This window comes from Anopheles marshallii, chromosome 3 (assembly GCF_943734725.1).
Source record: "Anopheles marshallii chromosome 3, idAnoMarsDA_429_01, whole genome shotgun sequence".
Lineage (NCBI taxonomy): Eukaryota > Metazoa > Arthropoda > Insecta > Diptera > Culicidae > Anopheles > Anopheles marshallii.
The window spans coordinates 35,475,308-35,490,800 of record NC_071327.1 but is presented as its reverse complement, the minus strand read 5'-3'; the positions used below and the strand labels follow the sequence as shown (position 1 = coordinate 35,490,800).

Genomic DNA, 15,493 nt, shown 5'->3' with positions numbered 1-15,493 from the left:
GTTTTTCATATCTGTTTGCTTATAACCCTCGCACACTGTATGGTTCTTGGACTATGTATCAACCATCAGGCATCACTTGGACGCTTGAAGAATTTTCTCAGTTCAACAAAAATATGCGTGGGTACGAAATCAGTTATATAATGATGAATCATTTGCGAGATACTACATATGATTTTGAAATCGGCAACACGATCGCTCAACGTCATAATGCTACCTTTAAACAGAAAGAGGAATTTGTTTCAAAAACTTGCTTGGACTTTGAGCAAACTCCTGTGTATTTAGGAGCATCTCGATACATTCCACTGCCGGACACGAGTGAGTTATGTTTCATGGTACCAAAGAGCGCTCCGAAGTCGGTGTTTTTGGTGTTACTCGATCCTTACGATCGCTACAGTTGGATCGCGTTCGGATTGATTCTCGTCGCGATATCGCTGGTGTTGTATTGGTTCAGTAAGTCTTCACGACACTCCAATATCATATTTATTGTATTGGAGATGTTGATGATTGTACTGAATGGACCTACGCATGAGCTAGTTGAACGATTTGAACGATTTGTTGTAGGACTGTTCATGTTACTAAGCATAGTAGTGATTTCCAGCTATCAATCACTGGTGATTTCGTTCATTTCCTCACCGCGCTATGATCCACAGTTGGACACATTCGATGATATTAATGACACTTGTCTGTTTATGCACGATTTAAGTTTAACTAATATGGGATACAACTTTAAAAATATTCACTATACGTATGAGATCTTCAAATCATTTGAGATTATGTGGAAAGCTAAGTACTGTGCGATCATTACCTGTACCGAGGCAAATTACATCATGGCGCATATCGGTGCAGTGGACCGACTCGAAACATTAAACTCTGGAACGACATTAGTATACAATGAGAAGCAGTGGAAACACATAAAACAAAGACTTACATACTTCCGCTACTCGAAGGCTCGTGTCCATTCAATGATGGCTATGTACCGTGTAGCCGAAGAATCTCCTGTTTATCATAATTTAGCCTTTTACACACAGGCGTTTATCGAAGGACGATTGGAGTACTTTCCGGTGCTGAAGAAAAGTATACCTTTACCACGTGATATTTTGGAAGACACTGTAAAGTCGATTAGTGTGAAGAAGACGAACTTGGAGGATTTACTGGTTGCCTGGTTTCTGTACTGCTTAGGTATACTGCTGAGCGTTGTGAGTTTTATTGCAGAGGAATTAGCGTTGTGCAAGCGAAATATCAGAAAAAGAACCATTGAAAATAACACTAAAGCAAATAGATGTATAAAATTGTTTACTGCTCGAGCCAAAGCCAAGCCTAGATTTGTGAAAAGTAGCGATCGTAGGTAAGGAATTATTCAGTAGTTTTTAACACGTGGTAAATTATATGTTAATATTTAGTTTACGTTTGAAAATTTGTTTAGGTACTTAGCAGAAATGTGGTTTCTGTTACTCATTAATTCTTAATTTGTACTAAATACTACAGCACAATAATAAACTCCTGAAAACCCAAATCTTTCCTTGTATATAAAAAAATATTATAGAATGCGATAGATAAAAGTAAATTGAATAAATAAAATAAATATTACATGTGATAAAGAATGTAAAATTTGAAGTCGAAAAGACAGAAAACTCCAATGCTCTGCACTACGAAATACAATTGATGCCATTGTTATACTACCCTTATTTAAAATATTACATGCTAATATAAAAACCCATTTTCTGTAAGGTGTTTGCTAGAAATTTTATTCCTACCAAGACTGACTTAACCTTTTTTCTATCTACAATACACTTTTCTATCATTACACTAAACGCGGGGATAAGGGTACCCATTACCGTGATCCATTGAGTGCTTTGTATGTGGCCAGGATGTACTAGACAGCGGTGTGTATTGGGCACATTGATTGCGGTATAAATGAAGCGTCATTTCAAATCTGGCTTTCTGCGTCTGGTGGAGATACGTTCCTCCACCTTGAATGGCGCAGTTAGTTGGCCCCTCCGGATTCGTTTTTTTTTGTTGTTATCAAGCAGTGAGCAAGCAATAGAAATGACACGAGCGGGCGAATGATGCTCGTCCTCACGCTGAAAAAAAGGCTCATGTTTATGACAAGTATCAAAGTGGGGTTTGCTTGAGTCGTAGCTTGTGAACAATAGCGATCGCCTTTGTGTCTGCATGGCGTGTTTGCTCGCTTGTTGAAAGAAAAGATTTGGCTCACTTGGAGTACATTTTTTGCCTGTTGTTACGATACTCTTCCCGTCGAACAAATATGCCCTTTGCTTGCCGGTTTTCTTTGGGCTATACTCATGCCACGGAAAGGAATTCACCCGTAGTGTCGTGGTTACGGTTGGAGCTGAAGCCTTGGAGCACACGCATCCATTGTTCGTGTTGGTGGTGGAGGCGGTGAGATGCTCATTTATTGTTTGTCGCTTCTTTTGTCCTTCGGCGTTGCATTTGGTTGTAGGAAGCGAGCAGGACTTGTTTGCGTTTATGCTTCCAGGATCGGTGCATAATGCTGCATGAAGTTAAGATCTGTGGCATTAGCTGAAACACACTCGACGTAAGCTGCCAGTTGACGGATTTTAGATGACAGCAAGATGGTGATGGATTGACGGAGCACTACAAAGGCAAAGAAGATGGTGGATTGGCAATCTTAGACGGTAGAGTTCTGCAGCTTGCGATTAATGCAAGACAATAAAATGAAGAAGAAGAAGAAGATGTAGAGATCGTTGAAAGAGCTGAATTACTTTATTACGGCGTACTGAACATAACAACAGAAATGAAGCATTCCATAACTTCACATTTTTTTAATGTTAAATATTAAGTAGTTACAATGTTCTGGCGCATAGTATTGCCAATTTAGCAACGTAATAATAATTTCTTTTAAAAAAAGAAATGGAAAACGAAGCCAAGCCTTGAAGCTTTAGTGCTGCAAAAGTAAATCGAGGAATTCAAAGCACAGCATAGTTGTAACGATTCACTAACTGTACCTACCTTTGAATTTCAGAAGAGATTCGAATTAAAAATTAATTCCTCATCGTTATCTCAATTATTTGCACACAACACACATTGTTATCTGACATACACCACAACGAACAAACTGTGATGCATAAAAATCATTATACAATGAATGCAGCAAAATGGTTCAGCTAGAAAAGATATACCATTCGATTACACTAGTTCATGTGGGTTTTGCGTAAGTAAAGCTATACTGCACTGAGTCAATAAATCTGAATGACCGAAATCTATCGATCAACGTGTGATTTCAGTTCGGCTTTTCATCGTCCATGTTATGCTGCGGAAGCAAAATAAAGAATCCCCTACACTCTGTCTAATGGCTTTGCTAAACGATTGAACGTCCCTTCGCCGTTTTCGACTAGGCTTCGTTTTCAGCTGCTGATTCATCCCTAACGTTGTTTCCGGAACTATCTACTGCAAATAAATCGTCCCGTTCATCCCATGTTTGATCTACCCCTAACAAAAAAATCGTTCAAGTTCGTCTTCCCTGTCTCCTGCTTCCGACAGCCGTAAACAACTTTTGCAATTGCTATTTATCATTACCGCATTGGTGCTGCCGTAAGTGAGCGGCGAAAAATCCCTGTCGAATCTCTAGGAATCCACATGCCAGCGGAGGCTAAAAGCCAGCTTCTTAACCATACCGGGACACTGCACTCGATGGAAATCGTGGCAAGTGCGATGCATGTCTTCCTCACTGGCTCACCATCTCTTGATTCCGGTCTAGAAAGCCATCAGCCGAAATCATAAATCGCTAAACATTCACCCCAACCGGGGTTTGCGCTGTGTGTTGAGAGCCAGAATGGTGAGAAGCGCAAATGTGGCTCCTCGAAGAGCCACCCGTCGAAACCACATCAGTTCCGGCCACCGAGTTGGAGGGCAACCGAAGAGAAACAATAAACGCTCCCTCAGGTCACGGTTGTCGCCTTTACGCCAAGGGTGCTCGGGTTTCCGGATTCCTTCATCGTGGGTCGGCCCGACCCATGAACAACGATGACGATGGATTTCAATAAATTATGTCGTTATGGTAAAGTTGCTTTGTCGTACGTCGTCGACCGATGTCCTGGCAACCGTTCACGGCCGGAGTGAAGGATCGTAAAATTATTCACCAAACTTTAGCGACATCACTTCTGCCCGTTCCAGCACCCAAAAGGACGTCGACATGGTTGTTGGAAGGTTCGTACCGGAGGGAAGACGTTTGTGACTGAGTTTTCTTCCATTTCCGAGTGGGCTCTTGCGTGCGGATGTATTTTTCGTCGAGTTTTCAATGCGTGTTTCCACACATTTTTCGCATTTTTTTCACTCACTCTTCATTCAATCGTTCCCTCCTTCGAGACATAGTGGAAATAATTGTTTTATAGACGGATTTGTCTCTCGGGTTTGATTCGCGTGCAGGCGTACGATCTTGGTACTATTGTGATAGTTTTTATCTAGCCCGTAACAGTTGGTAGGGAATTTTCCACACAGAAAAGAACTTATTATGGATTTGGTCTTTTCCGTGTCCCTTCTTAGGTCCGTCGTATACGGAAAAAGAAAGAAAAAATCTATTCTACACAAAGTTTTGAGGTAAAACAAATCCGATAGCATTTCCGCTATCTGCACACTATCTTTGCTAGGGTGGTTTGGGTGGGTGGATGGACCGGGAGACGTCAATAGTGTACAGTGGATACGAGGGTAAGTGCAAAAGTTTCGTGGATGGTTTGCTTTTACGATCAAACATCGGGTCCAAATAACGAGGATAGAAATTGTTTGATCGTATTTAGAACAATTTAATTTTATTTGAACGTAACTTGAAGAACTATTAAATCTTCGGAAGCCAAGCAAATTTAATTTGCCGATGAACATTAAAAATGTGAAATGAAAATAAATGTGAAAAAAATAATTATGAACACTCCCACCAGACGATTTTTGTTCTTGAAGGGGAATGAAGACGGAAATTTCGAACAAGGGGATTGTTACTTCTATAGAACAAAAACAACACACATACACACATAACAGCGCTAAAACACAGTACATTTCAATTACTTACGGTATGTGCGTTAAAGTGTGATGTTTGGTGACTAAAAGGGGGAAAATTAATCCCTAACTTCAAGCCCATCAACCAGACACACCATAGCGCATTTGGGAATCGAGTGTTTTTCGTTTATAAGCAGACGCATCAGCAGCAGCTACAACAGCAGGATGCCCTCTTGGAGAACGAAACAAAACAAAGAACAGAAAAAAAGAAAATGGAACGCATTATTCATAAATCAAACGGAGCATGATTTTTGGCACGTTGGTGATTGTTCAAGCGGAAGCAAACGGAACCCATCCTTGCCGATCAAAAACCGCCCGATAGTAAATGCTCCCATTCGATGCTGCTAAATGCGTTTGCTCCCCAGTCGTAGGACACCAGATGCCCCAGAGAAGGAGAAAAAAGTGGGATAAAATATAATATAAATTTCATCGGAGACAATCAAAGTTTGAAGTTTTCCGTTTTTTGACGTGGTAGTATGTATAGTTTAAAAAAAAACCTCATTCTGTTTCTATTTTAATCTCCCGCTCCAACGAATACTGTACAGGCTGCTATTATCGGTGGAGGTTTTGATTATTTTCCATGGTATTTTTTTCTTGTTTTGCTATTGTTTTTTGTTGCTTTTCAGATGATTCTATTTTATTTAAATTTATACACAAATGAAGCTATTTCGATGGAGAGTCTGGATGGTCCGGGATACAAAGCAGGACAGATCGACAAGGAACGAATTATAAAAAAAAAATGATTATAAAAAAGGAAACACCAGCAACATCCTTTCCCGTGCCAGTTCTCTTTGTTCTTAAAGTAAAGTTAGTGCATAATTTATAACTCATGCGAATCCTGGGACACCGCGCACAATCGGAACGGTGCGGCACAGTGATAAAGGAAAGTTTGCCATTCCTTCGATAATGGGGCTCATGATTTATTTATAAGTTTAAGCGAATGAAAACTATTTTTTCCCATTTCCACCGCTTTGGTGTGACCCATTCTACCGCCACAGATGGACCACAAATTTCCATCACTCACATTGAGAAAAAGGCGTCCATACTTGTTTTTTTTTTATGCTGAGCGCTGTTTCTGTTGCTGCGGTTGCTTCCCCTTGGGTGCAGATGATGCAGGTCGCTTCTAGGTGACTCCGGCTACTTACCGGGCGTTCACACGATTGGATTGGGTCACGGATTATTTGCCTTCCGGTCGCGCTCTCCGGTGCTGCTAAATCACAGCGAATCGTCGCGCTAAGCTGTCGAGGTAGCGAGAGCTTTGCGCACTAAATTGCATGATGAATTCGTGAGAAGGACAATTTATGAGTGGCACGTGAACGTTCAAGTGAAGGGTTTTTTTCGCACCAACACAGCGGCACCGGCTTCTATGAAGGGTTCCAAGCTTGCACGAACGCGCATACGTCCACCATATACATCACAAACACGCTTCATTCGACAAAGAAAAGGTGAAAGGAGAAAGGTTCTAAAGAGAGAACAGACCCGTGCAAACCTTTAGGCATCAATCTGTGCCGACATTGTTGAAGAGTTTGCTTTTGCACAAATAAAATCATTTCGCACACTGCTCGACGCTCTGCAAGTGATGGTTACTTTACTAATGATGTCAGGTTTGCAACATTTGTTTTAGGTTGTATCGTTTTTATGTGTGTTTTCTGCATTTCTCCAACAAGGGCAGCAGCAGCAGCAACATTACACTCGGTGGATGGTGGATTGAAAATAATTCATGTTGACGGCATCCGGCCAGCAGGGCAGGATGAGCATTATTTATCGCTGGCAATAAGTCAGCACTTTGCACTTTAGCGAAAAACCATAAAATTTATCATACGTATGCTATGGTTTGGAAGGAATTAGGTTAAAATCGTGGCGAGTGGAGCTTGCTAATGCTAGAAATGGTATACAAGAAGGATTTCAAGCAAGTAACAATTATAGAGATGAACTACAAGGAAGCTTAGTATGTAATAATCTTGAATTCAACGTTAACACTAAATGAAGCTCAGAAAAGGCTGCTAAAAAATGAGAACTAAGCCTGACGGACACACAAAATAAAAATCGTGCCAGTTTTAAATCGATTTGCTTTTCCATTAATATTGAAGAATATTTGGAGTGGATCCAACGACAGCCTCAAGGAGAAATTAATTGATTTGCATAATGCAATAAATGGCACCATTTGTCCGATACATTCATTTGCATAATATAACTTTGTGTAAAATGCAATACAGTGGAATGCAATCGCCGTCACAATCGAAGGAAACGATTCCTTACAAAATCCCAGTGAAACATAACCCGTTCTGAATGCATAACTGACGCTTTACAACTCCAACCGGAAAATACGGCACTTTTTGTGATGCTCGGTTGCAAACTATCTTACCATATGAAATGAAATCCTTTCCGGGTGTCGATCGTATGCAAAGCGCGCATTCGTTTGCATCATCCCTGTGCCCTGTGCCGACGCTACCGGAAATGAAAAATTATCCAACATTTTTCGTATGAAACTATTTGAAAAAGGGAGGTTTTGTGTTTTTTGCTTTGTTTGTTTCCCTCACCGAATAAGCACAGCACGTGGGTAGAGACGTCGCACTGGTTATTTCTTAATTCGCCTAAAACCTACTCGGCCAGCGAGAATGGCCACGACCATGGATATTTAGAGGAGTGAAAGACAAAAAACAGCAGCTCACACAGAACACGATGCCCTCCAGCTCGGGTCGTATTGTTTTGTAAATTTATGACAGAGGCTATTCCGGTCCTGGTTACCCGTGGTAGGGCGGGAGAAAACCCGAATGAGGCACAGTTTTGTGCTCCGGAAAACTATTTTCCTCACGGGAAAAACCAACACGCTTGTACAACGGTGGTTTCTAGTAGTGATGGTCCTCTTTTTTCAACTCGCAGCAAGCTCTACGAAGCGAAGCGGTCCAAGGGAGGGAAGCCATCCGAGGAGAAGACGATAATAATTATACCATTCAGAAGGGAGAAAAGAGATTCATCCTTGCATGCTGGTATTATTTTTTCATTCATCTTTTATGTTCGCTTCCCATCCACCGCCGGTCTCGACACACAGCTAGTAGGCGATCTATTCTTTTTGCTGGTGTTTCTTTCTTTCGATCCAGTGGATGAAGCAAGCAATCCCGGCTGTCCAAAAGGACACAATCCCGACGATAAAAGCTAATGGCCGAGGGACGATCAAGGTGGGCTCAAGCCGTTGCCATTGCACGAAGAATACAGGTAGGAACATGTTTTATGACACTCCACCAGCAATCTGGCAACATTGAATGTTATATCCCACTTTTATACCGATGTTTTCCACCTCATACAAACGCGCTGGTGGTTGGTGGTTCACGTCCATTGTACGTTCAGGCACCGTAAGGGCTATGTATTTAACATTGTTAATCCTTGTTGCACATTTTTCAGCAGAATGACTTCATTGTTCTCTGTGTGTATGTGTGTGGGGAAGGATCGGTGAAAATCCCGAAATGGTCGACCGGATGCCGGGAGTACAGCGTCCGATTCAGGTGAACGGGCACAATACACCGGTTTGTTGGAGCAGCATAATCCGGCCGACCGTGTTGGGAAGAGCAAAGTTTTGCCAAATCCAGTAATGATCTAAGCTAGTTTCGGCCGATAGACGACACCGGATTTCAGCGCTTGTCCCCATGGGTGGAAAATGGATGACGAACGGTTTCGGTCGGTGGGTCCGCTATCGCTTGTTCTGGAAAGTTTTCGAGTGTACCGTGATTTCCGGTGATTGCTATGCACGGAAAGTATTCAACAAATGGCATTGAAAGGATGTTTTTCACCGAGACGACTGTGCCGCGTGCACATGCTCGGATTGACTAATGATTTTCCACGTTTAATATTAACAAATGGGCAAAACAGTTTTCCTCAACACTGCAAAACAACGCCTCGCTTGCGCCACAACAATAAATAGTCGTTGTTTGGTAAATTGAAATGGACAGTTTCATCACACAAATTATCAACCGAGTCGGCAATCACCGTTATGGGCTGCGCGAAACTTTGCAGCGTTGAAAATGATATTCGACGAAAATTTCATTCCGAACCCATTTTGAATTATAGCCTCGGGATAATTCCGAGTGCCCCCTCTCGGTGAAAAAACGATTAAGCGATAATTGCGGATTAGGGATTTGGCGGATTATAAATGCGCTTTAAGAAGAGATGATCATCCGAGCTGGACCCGGCATCCCAGGGTGCTAAACGAATAGTGCAAGCATTTGTGCAATTTTCGCCCGATTAAGTAACGCTTTCGCAACCGTAATCGATTTCCCATTGCGATGTGTGCTGTGCAAAACCAATATACGCAGCTTACCGTTTAATGGTAATCTGTTTAGCATTCGCTCCGAAAATCTGCACCCATTTCACAAGTGATGGAATGTGGACGCCGCGCCGAATTGCGGCATGATTTGTTGCAGCATTGAATTTTCCATGGCGAAAAACGTTAGGATGAAATGAAAAGCATGAACCATTCTTATGAACGCACAACCCGATGAGCAACCGAAACCGGACTCAAAAAGCGGTTGTACATTGCTGCGGCTGTCAAAATCGAACCCCGTACCACAAATCAGTGGCCGTGTCCCCGCGGCGTTCGACCGCTCCCATGTAGGGGCCTGGTTGTATCATGAATATTAAAACATAATGATTTTATTGTGCCCGTGCCTGCTGAGTTGGCGAAATCGGCACTACGGGCGGGTCGGTTACGGTTTTCTGTTGCCCCCCTCGGGCGGTAATCGCGATGGGCGATGAAATGTTGCCATTTTGTGGTGTTATCGGGGCCGGAAAATCTAGGCTATCGGGCATCAGTATGTCAATGCGCTTTCCTGCCTTCGGTTACCCGCTACCGTTTTTCCTTCTTCCTGCCTGGGTGGGCATACAGTTGCGAGAACAATTTTCACACGATACCAAAACCCTTCACGATTTCGACCGAGTTGGTTTTTTGGAAGGCTACCGTATGCCGGCTGTATTCGTACGTGTGTGCCGATAACACAATGAAGAGTTTGCTTCATCTAAACCACCTTTAGCTTCCTTACCGGTCGATACGATGCGGTGTAGAGATTATTGCTGCTCCGATAAGATTGTTGTGATGCTGGGATGCTACAAAATGGAAACCGGATTACGAAGGGTTAGGCTAAATGAACGCTGTTATAGGGATTTTACTCCCTTCGGTCCTTTTGGTTGTTTTCCATATCCGACTTCACCTCGAACATGATTGTTTGTACTGTAAACCAGCACGTTAAACAAGCATTTTAAAAGTAATAAACTGTCACAAGCGATGCGCTGCAGAAATCGTAAAATCGTACGTCGTACCACACGGACTGTTGCGCTCTGACAAGCGTCATTTGCTGTTTTTTTTTGTTCCTGTGTACACAAGAGACATCCACCACGGAGCATGGTGGTAAGGTGTAACCATGTGTGCGAGTGTAATTTAAATTTAATTTAAGTAAACGGTGTACCTGGTTTAAATGATCGTTCCTCGGTTGGCATAATCGTGTATTATGCTTAAAACAGCACAACACCATTATACGGTGGGGATGACTACCTACAGCTGCTGCAGCACCCATTGTCCGCTAGCTGCTGGGAAAGTTTTGCAAATAGGAAATGAAAAATGAAAGCTTGCATCAGGCCGGAGAATGATAAATTATTTAAATTGACAGTTAATTGTTTAATGCAGTTAGTAGAGTAAACCACACAGGAATGTGACAGTTTGCCCGGTACGGTGACGAACTCGTGGATGTGAAGTATTGAAGGAGTAAGTTTAAATGAAATTAAATCATTAGCCATGGTAGGCTGTAGGGATTGGTGCGTGTTAGATTGGTGAGGTTGCTCGCGAGTATGGCTTCGGCGTGCACAATGGAAGGAATCGAGGAAGTAGATTCTTTGGCAACAAGCTAAGTAGCTACTGCCCGGCCGCTCTATGTTTCTTCCTGTCGCTTGCAACTAATTAATAGCAGCAGCAGCGACAACCGTTGAGAATTTATTGTATACCAGAGCAAGAATCTGATCCAATTTCCGCCACCATTTCGGTATTGTTCCCGTTTGGCAGATTCGTCTGTACTGTTTGCTGCTTGCTGTTGTATCCGCACAAATCAATTCCAATTCCTGCCCAACAACTTGATCCTCCTTCCCTTGGCGCTTGCCTAACGGAGGGATATAACTTTTTTTTTTATTTTGCCCACCTATTTCTTCGAGCGGAAGCTGGCACGATGCGGTGCGAGTGCTGTCGAAGTCAAGGCAATCGCATTCTCCGATTGAATCGTCATCGGGCGGAGCGGCGCCATTTTGCCCATCGACCATGGTTTGGAGGGGTTTTTTTCGGTCGACCTCCCCTCCTGCGTTCGTTTGCAAACCGCGTCGGCTTGGAATCGGTGGAAGACTTTTTCCCCATCGTCACCATCGATCCAAATCTCCGGAATGTCTTAATTGAAAAAGTTGTCGCTTTGTTATAATTCTTTTGCCTGCTTCCGGATCCGTGTTGTACAGCGTGTTTTGTGTGTGTCCTGTCCTACCAATACCTTTCATACCGAGGGGGATGAGTAGCACGAAAACGAGGGGATTCTGTCCGTACCGTCTGTCAGCAGGCCGTGGAGTCGGAAGTGAGAAAAGCGATTCGAAAGAAAACGAATCAAGAATTGGTTGAAACGCTCGTCGGCACACGGTTTCGGTTCCTTTGTGACCGGAGGGGGTTATGGGGATTTTTTACATCCCTTTTGAACAGTTTTTTCGAGCAATGATGGAAAGGTTGTGTGCGGCTGGGTGTAGTTTTTCTTTTCATTACCACAGCAGTAGTACCCGCTGCAGGGAGTGTTCCCTTTTTCCCTCCCGCGAGGATGACGTATCGAGCCTGGTAACTTTGAAGATTGCAGCGAGAGCAAGATTGTTATGGTGCTGGGACACCGTATTGGAAATGGGGGAGCCACCCAATGATCAGACTGGGAGACGGTTGATGAGGTTGTAATGATGACAGAGGCGACTCGGCATTGGCAGAAAATCCGCATAGGTGAGTGTGCTTTTGTCATCGACTAATGCGGGTTTCGTTTTGAGCAGTTTTCAAAGAGGATACAAATTTATGCCTCAAGCAAAGTCTTTTTTGTGTGTGAATGTGACAGAAAATTTTCATTTCAAATGAGGTGTGTTTTGTGATAATTTGAAAGCATTTTCATGCCCTCAGGCATAAACTTGTTGATCATTCAATATAATCGATGATGTGTTGGAGTGGCTACGAGTGGGATTTATAAAATGTCGTAGAAAAGTGTATTGATGAGGAGCTCAGCTGAGTGCACATTCATGTTATCTACTTCTAATAATTTTTATGATTTTACTATTGAATTTCCCAATGTGTTATCTATGGCAAATTTCAATCAACTAATTGAATTAATTAACTTTCGATGTACTACTTACATTCTTTTTTCTGATATTATTTATAAACAATTAATTTTGGTTGTGAGGCATTAAATTCTACAAAGTTTTGCGAAAAGACGCACTTTTTCTATTTTTATCATCCTAGCAAAATCTAATACTTCAATCAATCTTTGACTGTCAGGTTCAACATTCAACGATGCATTGGAACGCTAAACGATTCTTACTCTTTGATAATAACTACCCTAAGCTATAATAAGTGTTAAACGATTTGGATCGATTTTCTTAATGAAATTTTAGTTTGGTTTATCGTAAGAACAACAATGTAGATCAAGGCAACTTGATATATATACAAAAAAATACCAGCTGAATCATATTTACTCTGTTTGTACTAATTTAATTTTGTGCATTATTCGAACGTGCGTAAATGATCGGTAGAAACTCTGTTGATGCGATATTCCTTGTTTTAATCGATCGTACAAACCAAATTAGAAATGGTAAAATGATCTATGGCTGTTTGTGTTATTTTTTGTTTTTAAAATTCAAGAATTAATATACATTTGGTGGATTGATGATTATATTGATACAGCAAAAATAAAATCACAATTTAGCTTAATGAACATATCATGAACCTGAGATTCAGTTAGAAGCCGCGCAAATCTTTCGTATTCATTCACCAGTTTACACATCAGCTCAGTGAGAAATGGCCCGGCACCATAGCAAAACGAGTGAGAAGCATTAAACTCATCGGACCACTCAGCTTCATGTGCATGCACCGATGAGTTCCTTGGAAAAGTTTGAGTGTCGCAGCAGAGCAAGCATAAACATAGCAGCATAAAGTGTCTAGCCAGTTTCAATGAAAACGTTCGACGGTAAAGACGTGTTCTGCTGGTGCTAGTGGAATTGTGCCGCGCATGTTTCGCGCCTTACGTACGTAAATATGCCGAGCGCGTGTTTAACAACGAAGCGAGTGTTGACATGTTGAAAATTGAAGTCCTGGTGGTGCTCGTGTGTGGTTTACCGGTAAAAGGGGTTTAACATCTTAAGGTACAGTGTAATTACAGGCCCAGAAGAAGTAGTAATCAGTTTTCGTTACATTAAAAAAATACAAGGTTCAAGTGAAAGTGTCGGGTAACGATAACCTTGTACCCGTGTGTGATTGTGTCCGTAGAATTTCACTGAATAAAGCACGCAGGGCCATGTGTCATGTGTCGAGTTGAAAGGTTAGCCGCGGTGCAAAAGAAGTCGATGTTATCAAGAGTTCAACCCGGATCGAAACCGTAATACGCTTGTGATGGAATCAGCCGGGATTAATCACATTAATCGTCCCGAGAATTGATGCACTGCCAGAGTTGGATTACTTACAGTGCATTTAGTCTGTGTGGGGCAAGCCATCACACAATAAGGGTGCTGCATGTGGAAGTGTGTTTGTGTGTTTTACTAGCAGAGCACATGTGATGTTATGGCTAAGTGAAGATCAAAGTAACCTCGCTCCGAATGAAGCTGAGCAAACGCGGAAAATGTGCAGCTCTCTCGCACAGCGGAAAGTAGCTAACGATATTTTTCGACGGGTAGCAGCATAATACCAAGTCTCTTTATTTGATTCGTGCGCAAGAGTCGGAGTTTAGAGATAAAAACAAAAACATCCATCTGCAGCTGTATGAATCGTCCGGCATCGTCGACTATCAGCTTCACCGCATAGTACGGCAGCTAAGAAAACTGGGGAGGAATATTGTAAGTTTGGGCGTCTAGTTTTCCCCATTACACCCGGTATGCACCAAGTCCTCTGGGGTTGGATTTATTGTTCAGTTCACGCTGACTCACCGGCATGCTTCGAAAAACAGCTGCTGGATACCCGCGCCTTGGTGTAATATTTCCAGAAATAACATATCATTTACTCTTTCGCCGAGGGAGCGTCTTCGGTCAGAGTTCTACGAACAAGTAGCCAGGAGAGGGTCGAATAGCTACAGTTGGGCAACGGTTGCATATGCACTCCTGTGTGTGTAGCTGCAGGCCTACGTCGTGCATGATAAACAAGGGATCGGATTATGTTTAGTCACAACGGAGCGGGCGTCTGCTACGATACGTTGTTTGTATGATTTGATATTCCCAAACATAACCACGGTATGAAGGCGAGAACTTGTGAAGCCAACTTAATAATTACGAAATTGAGATGTTATAAATAAACAAAGGGGTTAGCCCATAGTCTTTTGTTTCAATGCTAGATTGTTTTGCGTGTGTAGTAGAAAGCATTCAGAATTAGGAATTCAAAACGTTTATTGGTAAAAACTCCTTCATTATTTATTTGTTTGATTTATTGAGTTGATGGCGATATTTCATGCATAATAATAAGCAATTAAAGGTTATTTGATAACTTTGAAGCATAATATGAAGTGTTTTTATTACATTTAATCCGTTACGATTGAAAATTCTTAACAGACATGTGGTATAAAAACAGTAGTGTTTTAGGAGAAAAATGGATAGTTTACAAAGCACATTTTTCCATTTATTCCATTAAATCAACAAATGTTCATAATTATGGGGGTCTAGTTCGATATCATTGGGCTGAAAAATCGTTATTTTTCAAAGATAACCCTGTCGAATAACCTTCAGCCATTGTTTGTTCAGTAGTCGAACTGTTTGTAATAGAGAATGTAAATAATCAGTGGTATACTCATGGGGTCGGTCTATTCCACTGGATGCAAATGGAGGGAAAATAGTTATGTGATAGGATTGGAAATTGATTGGAAAAATATTATTGTTTGGCAAGTGGTATTTGGGTATGAAGCGCAGCAAGCTTACCCGGCGATGATGATGATGTTGACATGGAACAGTAACGAGAATGGGACGTGCCCGACGTGATACAGCACGGTGAAAGTGCATGAAAGCTTTCACAGGAAAAGCATTTAGAATGATGAGTTTCTCTCAAATTACATCTAATCAAACATTGAGTCATCAATTACGGTTTCGTTAAGTTGATATAAATTGTTTATATAGTTTTAAATTTTTTGTTTAAAAACACTGTTTCTATAACTTATACAACTAACTGTTTACCATAACTAGACAAAGGATAAGAGACACCAGGGTTACTTACATAACCTACAAC

General features: G+C 41.8%; 1 protein-coding gene across 1 annotated transcript; it reads left to right on the top strand.

Moving 5' to 3' along the window:
• Positions 1–113: 113 nt before the first annotated feature.
• On the top strand, positions 114–1,493 carry LOC128712541 (uncharacterized). Its single transcript, XM_053807434.1, has 2 exons — positions 114–1,281; positions 1,486–1,493. Exons 1-2 carry the CDS (start codon positions 114–116, stop codon positions 1,491–1,493), a joined length of 1,176 nt encoding a protein of 391 aa, XP_053663409.1.
• Positions 1,494–15,493: the final 14,000 nt, after the last annotated feature.